The 19,180-nt window shown below is 53.8% G+C and overlaps 2 protein-coding genes across 2 annotated transcripts; both read left to right on the top strand.

Moving 5' to 3' along the window:
- Positions 1-414: 414 nt before the first annotated feature.
- LOC134175658 (keratin, type I cytoskeletal 9-like) lies at positions 415-2,610 on the top strand (the record flags this gene model as incomplete). Its single annotated transcript, XM_062641860.1, is given in 4 exon segments — positions 415-458; positions 1,703-1,995; positions 2,062-2,388; positions 2,444-2,610. Coding segments are annotated over 4 exon segments (831 nt in total), but the record flags the coding sequence as incomplete, so codon positions are not given.
- A 2,308-nt stretch (positions 2,611-4,918) lies between these two features.
- Positions 4,919-16,065, top strand: LOC134175654 (proline-, glutamic acid- and leucine-rich protein 1-like). Its single transcript, XM_062641848.1, has 9 exons — positions 4,919-4,932; positions 5,667-5,726; positions 7,443-7,593; positions 8,268-8,397; positions 9,906-9,993; positions 11,681-11,769; positions 13,130-13,243; positions 13,688-13,971; positions 16,061-16,065. Exons 1-9 carry the CDS (start codon positions 4,927-4,929, stop codon positions 16,063-16,065), a joined length of 927 nt encoding a protein of 308 aa, XP_062497832.1. The 5' UTR covers positions 4,919-4,926.
- Positions 16,066-19,180: the final 3,115 nt, after the last annotated feature.

The following is a 19,180-nucleotide window of genomic DNA, read 5'->3' as shown; positions in this document are numbered from 1 at the left end:
CCGTGAGCTCCCCCTCCCTATTGGCCGCGAGGCAGGGCGGGCAGCCAATCGGCACGCAGGTGGGCGGGGCTTGACAGAGAGGCAGCCAATCAGACGCTGCCTTTGTGTTGCGCTGCCTCCCCATTGGCCAATGGCTGATGGGGGGGGGGGGGGGGCGTGTCCTTGTGCCCCACCCGTGAGCTCCCCCTCCCTATTGGCTGCGGGGGTTGGAAAGGGGGGGGGGGTGTTGCAGCGTTGACCAATCAGGGCCCGCCTCTTGGCCCGCCTCAGCCAATGGCGTTGCAGGTTCGAGGGGCTCTGCCTCCTCTCCCTCCTGGTGAGCGAGAGCCCCACGGAGCCCTTTACCCAGCACTGCCTGGGCTGGCTGCGGGCCCTCCAGCACCTCCTGCAGGTAAGGGGGCGCTATGGGGCTCTATGGGGCTCTATGGGGTCTCTATGGGGCTCTATGGGGGCTCTATGATGCTCTATGGGGCTCTGTGGGGGCACAGTGGGGCTCTATGGGGTCTCTATGGGGCTCTGGGGTTCATCTCTATGGGGTCTCTGTGGGGTCTCTATGGGGCTCACTGTCTCCCCTAGGGATGCTCCATAGGGATGCCCATAGGGATGCCCCATAGGGATCTATGGGGCTCTGTTGGGCTCTATAGGGATGCCCCATCAGGGCTCTGTGGGCTCTCTGCTCCCTCATAGGGATGCTCCCATAGGGATGCCTATGGGGTCAATGGGCACAGTGGGGCTTTATGGGGTCTCTATGGGGCTCTATGGGTTCATCTCATAGGGATGCCCCATAGGGATCAATGGGGCTCACTGTCTCCCCATAGGGATGCCCCATAGGGATGCTCCATAGGGATGCCCCATAGGGATGCCCCATAGGGATCAATGGGGCTCACTGTCTCCCCATAGGGATGCCCCATAGGGATGCCCCATAGGGATGCTCCATAGGGATGCTCCATAGGGATGCCCCATAGGGATGCCCCATAGGGATGCTCCATAGGGATGCTCCATAGGGATGCTCCATAGGGATGTCCCATAGGGATGCCCCATAGGGATCAATGGGGCTCACTGTCTCCCCATAGGGATGCTCCATAGGGATGCCCCATAGGGATGCCCCATAGGGATCAATGGGGCTCACTGTCTCCCCATAGGGATGCCCCATAGGGATGCCCCATAGGGATCAATGGGGCTCACTGTCTCCCCATAGGGATGCCCCATAGGGATGCCCCATAGGGATGCTCCATAGGGATGCCCCATAGGGATGCCCCATAGGGATGCTCCATAGGGATGCCCCATAGGGATGCCCCATAGGGATGTCCCATAGGGATGCCCCATAGGGCTGCCCCATAGGGATGCTCCATAGGGATGCCTCATAGGGATGCCCCATAGGGATGTCCCATAGGGATGCCCCATAGGGATGTCCCATAGGGATGCCCCATAGGGATGCCCCATAGGGATGCCCCATAGGGATCAATGGGGCTCACTGTCTCCCTCCCGCCCCATAGTCTCAGGACCCGCCCCCCACCATGGCGCTGGGGGTCCTGGTGCTCCAGGACCTGCTCCGCTTCTCCTCCCAACTGCCCGAGCTGGCGCGGGACATCGGCACCGACCACATCCCGGGGCTGCTGACCTCCCTGCTGGCCCTGCGCCCCGAGGTGAGCCCCATAGCGGGGCTCTAGGGGGCTCTATGGGGCTTCTATGGGGTTCTATGGGGGTTCTATGGGGTTCTATGGGGGTTCTATGGGGTTTTAATGGGGTTCTATGGGGTTACAATGGGGCTCTATGGGGGTTCTATGGGGTTACAATGGGGCTCTATGGGGTTCTATGGGGTTACAATGGGGCTCTATGGGGTTTTAAAGGGGTTCTATGGGGTTACAATGGGGCTCTATGGGGGTTCTATGGGGTTACAATGGGGCTCTACGGGGTTCTATGGGGTTACAATGGGACTCTATGGGGGTTCTATGGGGTTACAATGGGGCTCTATGGGGTTCTATGGGGACATCGGCACCGACCACATCCCGGGGCTGCTGACCTCCCTGCTGGCCCTGCGCCCCGAGGTGAGCCCCATAGCGGGGCTCTAGGGGGCTCTAGGGGGCTTCTATGGGGTTCTATGGGGGTTCTATGGGGTTTTAAAGGGGTTCTATGGGGTTTTAAAGGGGTTCTATGGGGTTACAATGGGGCTCTATGGGGGTTCTATGGGGTTACAATGGGGCTCTATGGGGTTCTATGGGGTTACAATGGGGCTCTATGGGGGTTCTATGGGGTTACAATGGGGCTCTATGGGGTTCTATGGGGTTTTAAAGGGGTTCTGTGGGGTTACAATGGGGCTCTATGGGGGTTCTATGGGGTTACAATGGGACTCTATGGGGTTCTATGGGGTTTTAAAGGGGTTCTATGGTGGTTATAGGGGGTTCTATGGGTGTTATATAGGGGTTCTGTTGGTGTTATATAGGGGTTATATGGGGTTCTAGAGGGTTGTATGGGTGTTATATAGGGGTTCTATGGGGGTTCTATGGGGTTTTAAAGGGGTTCTATGGGGTTTTAAAGGGGTTCTATGGGGTTACAATGGGGCTCTATGGGGTTTTAAAGGGGTTCTATGGGGTTACAATGGGGCTCTATGGGGTTCTATGGGGTTTTAAAGGGGTTCTATGGGGTTACAATGGGGCTCTATGGGGGTTCTATGGGGTTACAATGGGGCTCTATGGGGTTCTATGGGGACATCGGCACCGACCACATCCCGGGGCTGCTGACCTCCCTGCTGGCCCTGCGCCCCGAGGTGAGCCCCATAGCGGGGCTCTAAGGGGCTCTATGGGGGTTCTATGGGGGTTCTATGGGGGTTCTATGGGGTTACAATGGGGCTCTATGGGGTTCTATGGGGACATCGGCACCGACCACATCCCGGGGCTGCTGACCTCCCTGCTGGCCCTGCGCCCCGAGGTGAGCCCCATAGCGGGGCTCTAGGGGGCTCTATGGGGCTTCTATGGGGTTTTAAAGGGGTTCTATGGGGTTACAATGGGGCTCTATGGGGTTTTAAAGGGGTTCTATGGGGTTACAATGGGGCTCTATGGGGTTTTAAAGGGGTTCTATGGGGTTACAATGGGGCTCTATGGGGGTTCTATGGGGTTACAATGGGGCTCTATGGGGTTATAATGGGGCATCGGCACCGACCACATGGGGCTGCTATCCCTGGGGCGCCCGAGGGAGCCCCATAATGGGGTCTCTATGGGGCTTAATGGGGCTTCTATGGGGTTCTATACTGGGGTCTATGAGGCTATAATGGGGCTCTACGAAGGTATAATGGGGCTATAATGGGGCACTATGAGGCAATAATGGGGCTGTATGATGCAATAATGGGGTTCTATGGGGCTATAATGGGGCTCTATGGGGCAATAATGGGGCTCTATGGGGCTATAATGGGGCTCTATGGGGTTATAATGGGGTTCTATGGGGCTACAATGGGGTTCTATGGGGCTATAATGGGGCTCTATGGGGTTATAATGGGGTTCTATGGGGCTATAATGGGGCTCTATGGGGTAATAATGGGGCTATAATGGGGCTCTATGGGGCTATAATGGGGCTATAATGGGGCTCTATGGGGCTATAATGGGGCTCTGTGGGGCTATAATGGGGCTCTATGGGGCTATAATGGGGCTCTATGGGGCTATAATGGGGCTCTATGGGGCTATAATGGGGCTCTATGGGGCTATAATGGGGCTGTAGTGGGGCTCTATGGGGCTGTAGTGGGGCTCTATGGGGCTGTAGTGGGGCTCTATGGGGCTATAATGGGTCTCTATGGGGCTATAATGGGGCTCTATGGGGCTATAATAGGGCTCTATGAGGCAATAATGGAGATCTATGAGGCAATATTGAGGTTCTATGGGGCTATAATGGGGCTCTATGGGGGTATAATGGGGTTCTATGGGGCTGTAATGGGCTCTATGGGGCTACAATGGGGCTCTATGGGGGTATAATGGGGTTCTATGGGGCTATAATGGGGCTCTATGGGGGTATAATGGGGCTCCATGGGGCTACAATGGGGCTCTATGGGGCTACAATGGGGCTCTATGGGGCTACAGTGGGGCTCTATGTGGCCATAATGGGGCTCTATGGGGTATAGTGGGGCTCTATGGGGCTTTAATGGGGCTCTATGGGGCTGTAGTGGGGCTATGGGGGTCCTTCTATGGGGTCCTATGGGGGTTATATGGGGTTTATGGGGTTATATTGGGGTTATATGGGGTTATATGGGGTTATATGGGGTTATATGGGGTTATATGGGGTTATATGGGGTTATATGGGGTTATATTGGGGTTATATGGGGTTATATGGGGTGTATGGGGTGATATGGAGTGATATATGGGGTGTATGGGGTTATATGGGGTGATATATTGGGGTTTTATGGGGTTATATATGGCTTATATTGGGGTTACATGGGGTTATATGGGGCTATATGGGGGTTATGTAGGGGTTGTATGGGGTTATATAGGGCTTATATTGGGGTTCTATGGGGTTCTATGGGGCTATATGGGGGTTATATGGGGTTATATAGAGGTTATATGGGGTTATATAGGGATTATATGGGCGTTATATGGGGTTATATGGGGTTATGTAGGGATTATATAGGGTTCTATGGGGTTCTATGGGTTTATATGGTGCTATATGGGGTTCTATGGGGGTTCTATGGGGTTATAATGGGGCTCTATGGGGTTACAATGGGGCTCTATGGGGGTTCTATGGGGTTACAATGGGGTTCTATGGGGGTTCTATGGGGCTACATGGGGTTCTATGGGGCTGCTCATGGGGTTCCCCTTGGGCCCCCTATGGGGCTACACAGGATCATATGGGGTCGCACGTTCCCCTATGGTCTCTCTATGGGGTTCTATGGGTTTATATGGGGCTATATGGCCTGCATGGGGTTTAAATGGCGCCTGCGGCTCCATGCGGGTAAGAACCCCCCCTATGGTCTCTCTATGGGGTTCTAGAGGTGCCGTGGGGGGTATTTGGGGCTGCTCATTGACCCCCTTGCTGCCCCCTATGGGGCTGCCCTGCCCCATATATCCCCCTCTGCCCCCCAAGTGCGAGGTCTCCACCCTAGAGGGCATCAAGGCCTGCATGAGCTTCTACCCCCATTGCCCGGCTCCATGCGGGTACCCCCCCCCATTGACCCCCATTGACACCCATTGACCCCCTTTGACCCCATTGCCCCCCATTGCCCCCATTGACCCCCATTGACCCCCATTGACCCCCATTGACTCCCATTGACCCCCATTGACCCCCATTGCCCCCATTGACCCCCATTGACCCTCCACTGACCCCCTTTGACCCCCATTGCCCCCCACTAACCCCCACTAACCCCCATTGACCTCCATTGCCTCCCATTGCCCCCCATTGACCCTCTTTGACCCCCATTGACCCCCATTGACCCTCATTGACCCCCACTGACCCCCATTGCCCCCCACTAACCCCCATTGACCCCCATTGACCCCCATTGCCCCATTGCCCCCATTGACCCCCATTGACCCCCATTGATGCCCATTGCCCCTCTTTGCACCCCATTGACCCTCCTTGACCCCCCATCGCCCCCCATTGACCCCCATTGCCCCCCTTTGACCCCCCTTGACCCCCATTGACCCCCTTGACCCCCATTGCCCCCCATTGAACCCCATTGCCCCCCATAGGGCAAACTGGCCGCCTACTTCCTAGCCCGCATCGACTCCGACTCCCCCCAAGTGCAGCAGGTAAAGGGGGGGGGGTAATTTGGGGGTGTTCCCCCCCACACTTTGACTTGGGGGGGTCCCACCATAATTTGGGGTGGTTTTGGGGCCGTTTTGGGGCTTTTTGAGGTGGTTTTGGGGCTGTTTCAGGTGGTTTTGGGGCTGGTTTAGGGCTGGTTTACGTCGTGTCTCCCCCTATTCTAGGTGGCACATGAGCTCTTCCAGTGGCTCCCAAGGGGGTTTTGGGGTGGTTTCTATGGGTTTTGGGTGATTTTGGGCGGGTTTAGGTGGATTTTGGGTCGTTTTAGAGGGTTTTGGGGCTGTTTCAGGTGGTTTTGGGGCTGTTTCAGGTGATTTTGGGGCTGTTTGGGGGCTGGTTTGAGTCGTTTCCCCCCCCTATTCTAGGTGGCACATGAGCTCTTCCAGTGGCTCCCAAGGGGGTTTTATGGAGGTTTCTATGGGTTTTGGGTCATTTTGGGTGGGTTTAGGTGGATTTTGGGTTGTTTTAGAGGGTTTTGGGGCTGTTTCAGGTGGTTTTGGGGCTGTTTCAGGTGGTTTTGGGGCTGTTTCAGGTGGTTTTGGGGCTGGTTTGAGTCGTTTCCCCCCTATTCTAGGTGGCACATGAGCTCTTCCAGTGGCTCCCAAGGGGGTTTTAAGGCAATTTTAGGGTGTTTTCTATGGCTTTTGGGTCATTTTGGGCGGATTTAGGTGGATTTTGGGTCGTTTTAAGGGTTTAGGAGGCGTTTCAGGTGATTTTGGGGTTTTTCAGGTGGTTTTGGGGCTGTTTCAGGTGTGTTTTGGTGCCACCGCTGGTGCAATCCCTCACATGGGCTCCAGGTTTGGGGCGTTTTGGGCCCATTCTAGGTGTTTTAGCACATTTTGGGGTCATTTTAGTGGCTCCCATTTTGGGGGTTTTAAGGCAATTTGGGGGGCCGTTTTGAGGGTGTTTGCTCTATTTCATCTGGAGTTTTTGGGTCATTTTCACATGGGCTACAGGGTTTAGGTGGATTTTGGATCGTTTTAAGTGTTTAGGAGGCGTTTCAGATGATTTTGGGGTGTTTTTGGCCATTTTCGGGGGTTTTAGACCATTTTCAGGCCGTTTTGACCCGTTTTCGCCCTATTTCACCTGGAGTTTGCGATGCGCTGGTGCCACCACTGAGCTGCAATCCCTCACATGGGCTACAGGGGGCGCTTTAGGGGCGTTTTGGGCTCATTTTGGGCCGTTTTAGCTCATTTTGGGGTCAATTCAGGGGTATTTTGGGGCGTTTTAGGCCATTTTTGGGGGTTTTGGGGCCGTTTGGGGGCCGTTTTGACCCATTTTTGCTCTATTTCATCTGGAGTTTGTGATGCGCTGGTGCCACCACTGAGCTGCAGTCCCTCACATGGGCTCCAGAGAGCGCTTTAGGGGCATTTTGGGCCGTTTTAGCTCATTTTTGGGTCATTTTAGGGGTATTTTGGGGTGTTTTAGGCCATTTTCGGGGGTTTTAGACCATTTTCAGGCCGTTTTGACCCGTTTTCGCCCTATTTCACCTGGAGTTTGCGATGCGCTGGTGCCACCACTGAGCTGCAATCCCTCACATGGGCTCCAGAGGGCGCTTTAGGGGCGTTTTGGGCTTATTTTGGGCCGTTTTAGCTCATTTTGGGGTCGTTCTAGGGGTATTTTGGGGCGTTTTAGGCCATTTTTGGGGTGTTTGGGGCCGTTTGGGGGCCGTTTTGACCCGTTTTCGGCCCGTTTTGCAGCTGGCATGTGAATGTTACGCGCTGGTGCCGGCGCTGGGCCGCGGCTTCGCGCAGGGGCTGCGGCACACGGAGGGCTGGCACCAGGAGCTGCAGGGGCTCCTGGCCACGCTGCATGCGCTGCTCGGGGAGCTCTTCGAGGGCTGCGAGAGCGGTAACGGGGCCTATAGTGGGGTCTATGGGGGTCTGTGGGGCTCTATGGGGGTCTTTGGGGGGTCTATGGGTGTCTATGGGGCTCTATGGGGGTCTTTGGGGGGTCTATGGGGCTCTATGGGGGGTTTTGGGGGATCTAGAGGGGTCTGTGGGGGGTCTGTTGGGGTCTATATGGGCTCTATAGGGGTCTATGGGGGTCTATAGGGGTCTGTGGGGGTCTATGGTGGGTCTGTGGGGGTCTATGGGGTGTCTAGGGGGTGTCTATGGGGGTCTGTGGGTGTCTGGGGCTCTGTGGGGGTCTTTGGGGGGTCTGTGGGGTGTCTATGGGGGGTCTATGGGGGTCTATGGGGGGTCTGTTGGGGTCTATATGGGTTCTATAGGGGTCTACGTGTCTATATGGGGGTCTATAGGGGTCTATGGGTGTCTATAGGGGGTCTATGGGTGTCTATAGAGGTCTATGGGGGGTCTGCTGGGGTCTATATGGGTTCTATAGGGGTCTATGGGTGTCTTTGGGGCTGTCTGTGGGGGGTCTATGGTTGTCTCTGAAGGTCTATGGGAGGTCTATGGGTGTCTATGGGGTGTGTATGGGTCTCTGTGGGTGTCTATGGGAGGTCTATGGGGGGATCTATGGGGCTCTATGGGGTCCCTGTCCTTGACCCCCCCTTGCCCCCCCAGAGCCGCTGCCCTATGAGGGGCCGGGGGTGGAGCTTCTGCTCCCGCCCCCCCCCGACGGGGACCCCGGCATCAGCCTCACCCTGCACAAGCGCTGCTCCGGGCTGGCGCGGGTCCTGCAGCTGCTGCTCAGGTACTGGAACGGCCCAAAACACACCCCAAATCCACCCAAAATGCACTAAAATACACCCAAAATGCATCAAAATCGACCCAAAATGCACCAAAATACACCCAAAATGCACCAAAACAGCCCCAAATACACCCAAAATGTACCAAAATACACCCAAAATGCACCAAAATACACCCAAAATGCACCAAAACAGCCCCAAATCCACCCAAAATGCACCAAAATCCACCCAAAATGCACCAAAACAGCCCCAAATACACCCCAAATGCACCAAATACACCCAAAATTGCAACAAACCGGCCCCAAATACACCCAAAATGCACCAAAACAGCCGCAAATACACAAAAAATGCAACAAAACGGCCCCAAATACAACCAAAATGCACCAAAACAGCCCGAAATACACAAAAAATGCAACAAAACGGCCCCAAATGCACAAAAAATGGAACAAAACAGCCCCAAATCCACCCAAAATGCACCAAAACAGCCCCAAATACACCCAAAATGCACCAAAACAGCCCCAAATCCACCCAAAATGCCCCAAAATACACCCCAAATGCACCAAAATACACCCAAAATGCACCAAAACAGCCCCAAATACACAAAAAATGCAACAAAATGGCCCCAAATACACCCAAAATGAAGAAAAACGGCCCCAAATACACCCAAAACGAACCAAAACTGCCCAAAATACACCTGAAATGCACTAAAAGAGCCCCAGATACACCCAAAAGACACCCAAAATACCCCTAAACGACCCCAAATACACCCAAAACACACCCAAACTACCCCCAAATCACCACAAAATACCCCCAAAACACCCCTAAAATACACCCCCAAAAACACCCAAAACACCTCGGAACACCCTAAAGTACACCCCGAAATACACACCAAAGCACCCTTAAATATAACCCGAAACATCCTTAAAATACACCCGAAACACCCCAAAATACACCCAGAACCACCCCAAAAATACACCCAAAACACCCCTAAAATACAGCCAAAAACACCCCCAAAATACACCCAGAACCACCCCAAAAATACACCCAAAACACCCCTAAAATACAGCCAAAAACACCCCTAAAATACACCCAAGACACCCATAAAATACACCCAAAACTCCCCTAAAATACACCCAAAAAAAAATAAAATACACCCAAAACACCCCAAAATACAGCCAGAAACACCCCTAAAATACACCCAAAAAAAAACACAAAATACACCCAAAACCACCCCAGAACACCCCTAAAATACACCCAAAACACCCCTAAAATACACCCCGAAAAAACCAAAATACACCCAAAACCCCCTAAAATACACCAAAAACACCCCTAACATACACCCAAAACACCCCTAAAATACACCCAAACCCCCCCTAAAATACACCAAAAAAAAACCTAGAATACCCCTAAAATACCCCCAAAAACACCCCAAAAACCACCCCAAAATACACCCACCCACCCCTTTGACCCCCATCTCCCCCCTTTGACCCCCATCTCCCCCCCCCCCCCACAGCAAGGAGTTCGTTGCCCCGGTGACGGTGCCGGTCCAGGACATCCTGGACCTCGTGTGCCGGGCCCTGAACATCACCCCCAAAACCATCGTGAGTTGGAACCTTCCAAGGCCTCGGGGTGGGGGTCTGGGACCGTCCCATTGCGTTATGGGGGGGGGAATGGGAGCATCCCATTGCGTTATGGGGGGGGAATGGGAGCATCCCATTGCGTTATGGGGGGGGAATGGGAGCATCCCATTGCGGTATGGGGGGGAATGGGAGCATCCCATTGCGTTATGGGGGGGGATGGAGCATCCCATTGCGTTATGGGGGGGGAATGGGAGCATCCCATTGCGTTATGGGGGGGAATGGAGCATCCCATTGCGTTATGGGGGGGAATGGGAGCATCCCATTGCGTTATGGGGGGGGAATGGGAGCATCCCATTGCGTTATGGGGGGGGAATGGGAGCATCCCATTGCGTTATGGGGGGGGGGAATGGGAGCATCCCATTGCGTTATGGGGGGGGAATGGGAGCATCCCATTGCGTTATGGGGGTGGAATGGGAGCATCCCATTGCGTTATGGGGGGGAATGGGAGCATCCCATTGCGTTATGGGGGGGGAATGGGAGCATCCCATTGCGTTATGGGGTGGGGGGGAATGGGAGCATCCCATTGCGTTATGGGGTGGGGGGGAATGGGAGCATCCCATTGCGTTATGGGGGGGGAATGGGAGCATCCCATTGCGTTATGGGGGGGAATGGGAGCATCCCATTGCGTTATGGGGGGGAATGGGAGCATCCCATTGCGTTATGGGGGGGGGAATGGGAGCATCCCATTGCGTTATGGGGGGGGAATGGGAGCATCCCATTGCGTTATGGGGGGGGAATGGGAGCATCCCATTGCGTTATGGGGGGGGGGAATGGGAGCATCCCATTGCGTTATGGGGGGGAATGGGAGCATCCCATTGGGTTATGGGGGGGAATGGGAGCATCCCATTGCGTTATGGGGGGGAATGGGAGCATCCCATTGCGTTATGGGGGGGGAATGGGAGCATCCCATTGCGTTATGGGGGGGAATGGAGCATCCCATTGCGTTATGGGGGGGGGAATGGGAGCATCCCATTGTGTTACCTGGGGGGGAAATGGGAGCATCCCATTGCGTTATGGGGGGGGGGGAATGGGAGCATCCCATTGCGTTATGGGGGGGATGGGGCATCCCATTGCGTTATGGGGGGGAAATGGGAGCATCCCATTGCATTATGGGGGGGGGAATGGGAGCATCCCATTGCGTTAGGGGGGGGAATGGGAGCATCCCATTGGGTTATGGGGGGGAATGGGAGCATCCCATTGCGTTATGGGGGGGGAATGGGAGCATCCCATTGCGTTATGGGGGGGGAATGGGAGCATCCCATTGCGTTATGGGAGGAGGAATGGGAGCATCCCATTGCGTTATGGGGGGGGATGGAGCATCCCATTGCGGGATGGGGGGGGAATGGGAGCATCCCATTGCGTGATGGGGGGGAATGGGAGCATCCCATTGGGTTATGGGGGGAATGGGGGAGCATCCCATTGCGTTATGGGGGGGGGGGAATGGGGAGCATCCCATTGCGTTATGGGGGGGGGGAATGGGAGCATCCCATTGCGTTATGGGGGGGAATGGGAGCATCCCATTGGGTTATGGGGGGGAATGGGAGCATCCCATTGCGTTATGGGGGGGGATGGAGCATCCCATTGCATTGGGGATGTTTGGGGGTGCAAGGGGGGGGGACAGCCCCATATATGGGTGCCCCCCCCACAGAGTGCTGCTGGGGATGGAGCCTTAAGGATGCTGCTGCTGCCCGCGGTGCACTTGGATGCGCTGGATGTGCTGGAGGCGCTCGTGCTGGCGTGAGTGGGAAATAGGGGAGAATTGGGAGGCAATGGGAATGGGGGAGGAATGGGAAATGGGGGGGAAATGATGGGGAAATGGGAGAGAAATGGGGGAAATGATGGGGAAATGGGGGAAAATAGCAAATTTAGGGAGGGAAATGAAGAGAAATGGGGGGAAATGGGAAATGGAATGGGAATTGGGGGAAATGGGATGGGGAATGGGGAAATTATGGGGAAATGGGATGGGGGAAATGGGATGGGAAATGGGGGAAATGGGAAATAGGAAATTTAGGGAGGGAAATTGGGAGGAAATGGGGGAAATGGGGGGGAAATGGAATGGGGGGAAATGGGGAAATGGGGGGAAATAGGAAATTTAGGGAGGGAAATGAAGGGAAATGGGGGGAAATAGCAAATTTAGGGGGGAAATGAGGGAAATAGGAAATTTAGGGAGGGAAATGAAGGGAAATGGGGGAAATAGCAAATTTAGGGGGGAAATGGGGAGGAAATGGGGGAAATAGCAAATTTATGGGGGAAATGAAGGGAAATGGGGGGAAATAGGAAATTTAGGGAGGGAAATGGGGGGAAATAGCAAGTTTAGGGGGGGAATGAAGGAAAATGGGGAGGAAATGGGGGGAAATAGCAAATTTATGGGGGAAATGAAGGGAAATGGGAAATAGCAAATTTAGGGGGAATTGGGAGGAAATGGGGGAAATAGCAAATTCATGGGGGAAATGGGGAGGAAATGGGGGGAAATAGCAAATTTAGGGAGGGAAATGGGGAGGAAATGGGAAACAGGAAATTTAGGGAGGGAAATTGGGAGGAAATGGAGGGAAATAGCAAATTTAGGGGGGAAATGGGGGGAAATAGCAAATTTAGGGGGGAAATGGGGAGGAAATGGGGGGAAATAGCAAATTTAGGGAGGGAAATGGGGAGGAAATGGGAAATAGGAAATTTAGGGAGGGAAATTGGGAGGAAATGGAGGGAAATAGCAAATTTAGGGGGGAAATGGGGAGGAAATAGCAAATTTAGGGGGGAAATGAAGGGAAATGGGGGGAAATAGGAAATTTAGGGAGGGAAATGGGGGGAAATAGCAAATTTAGGGGGGAAATTGGGAGGAAATGGGAAATTGAGGAGGAAATGAAGGTGGAAATAGGGGTATATGATGGGGGATGCTGGGCTGTTCCATGTTCCTCCGGGGGGGGGGATGTGTGTGTGTCTATATGTGGTGCCTTCCATATGGATCTGGGGGGGGTCCGTGTGTGTGTGGCTACGTCCATATGGGTCTGAGAGGGTCCCTATGGGTCCAAGGGGGTGCGCTATGGGGCAGGGTGTGCCCCATATAGCTCCTTACCCCGCCTTGTCCCCCCCCGCGGTGTAGATGTGGTGCGCGCCTGGTGCGCTGGGGCAGCGTCTTGGCCCGCCTCTTCCCTCAGGTGCTGAGCGCGTGGAGCGGGGCCCGAGAGGCGTTGCCGGGCCAGGAGAAACCATTCGGGTACCTTCGGGGGGGGGGGGATCCGGGGGGGGTGTATGGTTTCTAAAGGGGGTTTTAGGGGGTTAAAACGGGTTTTGGGGTGCTGAAACGGGTTTAGGGGTGTCTATAGGGAGGTCAGTGTGGGTTTGGGGGGGTTTGTTGTTGATGGGGGGTGTTTTGGGGTGTGAAGCGGGGGGACCTCCCCCCCCCCGGACGGGATGGTACGGTCCTAGTGGGAGGGGTGTTTGGGTGCCGCTTGGGCGAGTCCAAGTGGGCTATGGCGGGGGAGGCGGATTGATTGGGGGTGTTTAAATGAGTCCTTATGGAGCCGGGGGGGGGAATTGAGGTGAGTTTATGGAATGAGGTTTTTTTTGGGGTGCTGTCAGTGTGATTTGGGGGTGATGGGGGGTGTTGACGGCGTGTAACACCCCCTCTTTTATCGTTGTCCCCCCCCCGCGGCATCAGAGAGGTACGCGCCCGCCTGTACCGGGTGCTGGAGCTGTGGGTGCAGGTGGCCGGGGCCTCCTCCGGGCTCCTGCAGCACCCGGGGGCGCCGACGGAGGCGCTGCTGAGCCACCTGATGGGAGACATCGCCCCCCCCTGCGACAGCCTGCGGGTGAGACCCCCAAAAAACACCACAAAACACACGAAAATCAGCCCAAAACACAAAAAAATCGGGAAAAACAGCCCAAAATTACCCCGGAAAACCCCAAAACACGAAATAATCACACCAAAACAACCAAAAATTGGCAAAAAACACCCCAAAATTACCCCAGAAAGCCCCAAAACACAAAAAGTCACCCAAAACCACCCCAAAATCGGGAAAAACACCCCAAAATTACCCCGGAACACACCAAAACATGAAAAAATCACCCCAAAACACCAAAAAATCGGGAAAAACAGCCCAGAATTACCCCAGAACACCCCAAAACACGAAAAAATCACCCCAAAATCGGCAAAAAACACCCAAAAATTACCCCCAAAACACACCAAAACAAAAACACCCCAAAATCGGCAAAAAACACCCCAAAATTACCCCAGAACACCCCAAAACACAAAAAATCACCCCAAAACACACCAAAATTGGCAAAAAAAAATCACCCCAAAATTACCCAAAACCACCCAAAAAACGACACTAGAACACCCCAAAAACAGCTTAAAAGCACTCTAAAACACCCAAAAGTCACCCCAAAAATCCCAAAACAACAGAAAAAACACCCCAAAATGCCCCAAACCACCCCAAGCCACCCCAAAATCACCCAAAATTCAGCCCAAAACGCCCCAAACCACCAAAATCACCTCAAAACCATCCCAAAAACGCCACAAAAGCACCCCAAAACATCCAACAATCAGCCAAAACCACCCCAGAATGCCCCAAATTACCACAGAAATAGCCTAAAATACCCCAAACCACCCCAAAATACTACAGGAATAGCCCAAAACACCCCAAATTACCACAGAAATAGCCTAAAATACCCCAAACCACCCCAAAATACTACAGGAATAGCCCAAAACACCCCAAATTACCACAGAAATAGCCTAAAATACCCAAAAATACCCCAAAATACCACAGAAACAGCCTAAAACACCCCAAATTACCACAGAAATAGCCTAAAATACCCCAAAATACCCCAAAATACCACAGAAACAGCCTAAAACACTCCGAAATACCACAGAAATAACCTGAAATACCCCAAAATGCCCCAAAATACCTCAGAAATAGCCTAAAATACCCCAAACCACCCCAAAATACCACAGAAATAGCCTAAAATACACCAAAACACCCCCAAATACCACAGAAATAGCCTAAAACACCCCAAATGCCCCAAAATACCACAGAAATAGCCTAAAACACCCCAAAATGTCCCAAAACACCCCAAAATACCACAGAAATAGTTCAAAATACCCTAAACACACCAGAAATACCCTAAAATACCACAAAAATACCACAGAAATAGCCCAAAATACCCCAAATACCCCCAAAATAGCCCAAAATTCCCCAAAACCCACAAAAATAGCCAAAAATACCCCCAAAATAGCCCAAAATTCCCCAAAACCCACAAAAATAGCCCAAAATACCACCAAAACAGCCCAAACCCCTCCAAAACTCCCTTTTTTCCCCCATTTTGAACCCAAAACTCCTTTTTCCCCCCATTTTGAACCCAAAACCCCTTTTCCCCCCATTTTTACCTCACTTTAACCCCAAACCCCACTTTTCCCCCTGTTTTTACCTCAAACACCCCCAAAACCCCCCTTTTCCCCCCCATTTTGGGGCCTTCCCGCCATAAACCCCATTTTCTCCTCATTTTTGAGCCCCAAACTCCTTTTTTCCTCCATTTTAGCCCCCAAAAAACCCCTTTCCCCCCATTTTAACACCAAAATCCCCTTTTCCCCCCATTTTAACCCAAAATTTCCCTTTCCCCCCGTTTTAACCCCAAAACCCCCATTTCCACCTATTTTTAACCCCCAAATCCCCCTTTTTCACCCCAAAACCCCATTTCCCCCATTTTAACCCCAAAACCCCCATTTCCACCTATTTTTACCCCAAAATCCCCCTTTTTAACTCCCAAAACCCCATTTTCCTCCATTTTAACCCAAAACCCCCCTTTTTCACCCCAAAACCCCCATTTTCTCCCCATTTTAATCCAACCCTCCCCATTGAAAGTCAAAAACCACCAATTCCCCCCATTTTAACCCCAAAACCCCCTTCCAACCCAAAACCCCCATTTTCACCCCATTTTAACCCCAAAACCGCCCTTTTTCACCCCAAAACTCCATTTCCCCCCATTTCAAACCCAAGCCCCCGTTTTCCAATCGAAAATCCCCATTTTCCCGCAGTTTAAACCCAAAACCGCCCTTTTTCACCCCAAACACCCAACCCCCCCATTTTAACCCCAAAACCCCCTTCCAACCCAAACCCCCATTTTAACCCATTTTAACCCAAACCCCCCTTTTTTCACCCCAAACCCCCTTTTTCCCCCTTTTCCCCCAAAACCCCCATTTTAACCCAAAACCCCCCTTTTTACCCCCAACCCCCCTTTCCCCCCATTTTAACCCAAAACCCCCTTTTTCCCCCCATTTTAACCCAAAACCCCCTTTTTTCACCCCAAACCCCATTTTCCCCCCATTTTAACCCAAAACCCCCTTTTTTCACCCCAAACCCCATTTTCCACCCATTTTAACCCAAAACGCCCTTTTTTCCCCATATTTTAACCCAAAACCCCCTTTTTTCACCCCATTTTAACCCAAAACCCCTTTTTTTCACCCCAAACCCCCATTTTCCCCCCATTTTAACCCAAAACCCCTTTTTTCACCCCAAACCCCATTTTCCCCCCATTTTAACCCAAAAACCCTTTTTCCCACCAAACCCCCATTTCCCCCATTTTAACCCAAACCCCCCTTTTTTCCCCAAAACCCCCTTTTTCCACCCTTTTCCCCCCAAACCCCCATTTTCCCCCATTTTAACCCAAAACCCCTTTTTTTCACCCCAAACCCCATTTTCCCCCCATTTTAACCCAAAACCCCCTTTTTCCCCCTAAACCCCCATTTTCCCCCAAACCCCCATTTTCCCCCCATTTTAACCCAAAACCCCCTTTTTCCCCCCATTTTCACCCCAAACCCCTTTTTCCCATTTTAACCCAAAACCCCCCTTTTTCCCCCCATTTTCCCCCAAACCCCTTTTTCCCCCATTTTAACCCAAAACCCCCCTTTTCCCCATTTTACCCCAAAACCCTCCTTTTTCCCCCATTTTAACCCAAAACCCCTTTTTTTGACCCAAAACCCCTTTTTCCCCCCATTTTAACCCAAAACCCCCCTTTCCCCCCACCCCCCCTTTTCCCCCATTTTCCCCCAAAACCCCCCTTTTCCCCCATTTTACCCCAAAACCCCCTTTTTTCCCCCATTTTAACCCAAAACCCCTTTTTTTCACCCCAAACCCCATTTTTCTCCTCATTTTAACCCAAAACCCCCCTTTTTACCCCCAACCCCCCTTTGCCCCCAAACCCCCATTTTCCCCACTTTCCCCCCCAAACCCCATTTTCCCCCCATTTTAACCCAAAACCCCCTTTTTCCCCCCATTTTAACCCAAAACCCCCTTTTTTCACCGCAAGCAGGAGCCAGCAGCCAATAGCGACGTCTGTAGGGCTGCCCTTAAAGGTATTTGGGGGGGGGGGTACCCCAAAACCACCCCCCCTCACCCTATAGGGTGCCCCCCATACCCCTAATATAGGGGGCACCCCCCTATGGGTTCAATGGAACAGTCCAAAGGCCCATAGAAGGGTTTGGGGGGGGGGGTCCCCAAACCCCATCCATGGGGGGGGGGAAAAAATAGGGGACCCCCCCATTTTAACCCCTGGGGGTCCCCCATGCCCCATAGAAAGGTTTGGGGGGCGTCCCCAAGCGATCCATGGGGGGGGGATGGGAAGAAGGGGACCCCCCCCTGCACCGCAAGGGGTCCCCCTGACCCATAGACGGGTTTGGGGGGGGTCCCAATGATCCATGGGGGGGGGAAGAAAAACCACCCCCCCTCACCCTTGGGGTCCCCCTGACCCATAGAGGGGTTAGGGGGCACCCCCCCTATGGGTTCAATGAGAACAGTCCAATTGGGGTCCCCTAGAATAGAAGGGTTTGGGGGGGGTCCCAATGATCCATGGGGGGGGGAAGAAGAAGGGGACCCCCCCAATTGGGGTCCCCCTGACCCATAGAGGGGTTGGGGGGGGTCCCAATGATCCATGGGGGGGGGGAAGAAGAAGGGGACCCCCCCAATGGGGGTCCCCCTGACCCATAGAAAGGTTTCGGGGGGTCCCAATGATCCATGGGGGGGGAAGAAGAAGGGGAACCCCCCAATTGGGGTCCCCCTGACCCATAGAAGGGTTTGGGGGGGCATTAAATGGGGACCCCCCCCTCTGACCCCCCATTTTCTATGCCCCCCCCCCTCCCCAGCGCTGCGTCGGATCATCCTAACGGGGGGGTCATTGATAAAGGAGGAGATCCATAGGGTAAGTGGGGCGCTATGGGGCTGGGGGGGGGTACCTATGGGGCTGGGGGGGGCACTATGGGGGGGTTATGGGGTTAATGGGGGTCAATGGAAGGGGTCCATGGGGGTTAATGGGGGTGTAATGGGGGTCAGTGGGGCAGACCATGAGGGTCAATGGGGGGGGGCCATGGGGATCAATGGGGGGGTCTATGGGGGTTAATGGAGGGGTCCATGGGGGGGTCCATGGGGGTCAATGGGGGGTGCATGGGGGTCAGGATCCATGGGGGTCGAATGGGGGGGGTCCATGGGGGATCAATGGGGGGCAATGAGGGGGTCAATGGGGGGTCAATGCAGGGTAATGGGGGGCAGTGGGGGGTTCATGGGGGTCAGTGCGGGGGGTCCATGGGGGTCAATGGGGGGGTAATGGGAGTTAGTGGGGCAGACCATGAGGGTCAATGGGGGGATCAATGGGGGAGTCCATGGGGATCAATGGGGGGGAGTCCATTGGGGTCAATGGGGAGGGGTCCATGGGGATCAATGGGGGGGGGGGTCAATGGGGGTTCAATGGGGGGGTCAATGGGGGGTCATGGGGGTCAATGGGGATCAATGGGGGGAGTCAATGTGGGTCAATGGGGGGTCAATGGGGATCAATGGGGGTCAATGGGGGGGGTCCATGGGGGTCAATGGGGGGGAGTCAATGGGCTCAATATGGGGGTCAATGGGGGGGTCAATGGGGGTCTGTGGGGGGATCAATGGGGGGGTCCATGGGGGTCAATGGGGGGGGTCAATGGGGGGGTAATGGGGGTCAATAGGGGGGTCAATGGGGGTCAATGGGTTACAATGGGGGGGTCAATGGGGGGTAATGGGGGTCAATGGGTTACAATGGGGGGGTCAATGGGGGGTAATGGGGGTCAATGTGGGGTCCATGGGGGTCAATGGGGGATAAATGGGGATCAATGGGGGTCAATGGGGGGGTCAATGGG

This window comes from Pezoporus occidentalis, unplaced genomic scaffold, assembly GCF_034315485.1.
Source record: "Pezoporus occidentalis ecotype Australia unplaced genomic scaffold, CSIRO_AGI_Poc_V1 ctg1175, whole genome shotgun sequence".
NCBI classification, from domain to species: domain Eukaryota; kingdom Metazoa; phylum Chordata; class Aves; order Psittaciformes; family Psittacidae; genus Pezoporus; species Pezoporus occidentalis.
Note: the sequence above shows the minus strand (reverse complement) of the source record. Positions and strands in the feature narration are given on the sequence as shown.

Bases quoted from the DNA above. Each gene is read 5' to 3' on its own strand.
- LOC134175654 (XM_062641848.1), top strand. The intron at 5,727-7,442 runs GTAAAGGGGGGG...CCCGTTTTGCAG, and splicing joins ACTCCCCCCAAGTGCAGCAG to CTGGCATGTGAATGTTACGC. The intron at 13,244-13,687 runs GTACCTTCGGGG...CCGCGGCATCAG, and splicing joins GGCCAGGAGAAACCATTCGG to AGAGGTACGCGCCCGCCTGT.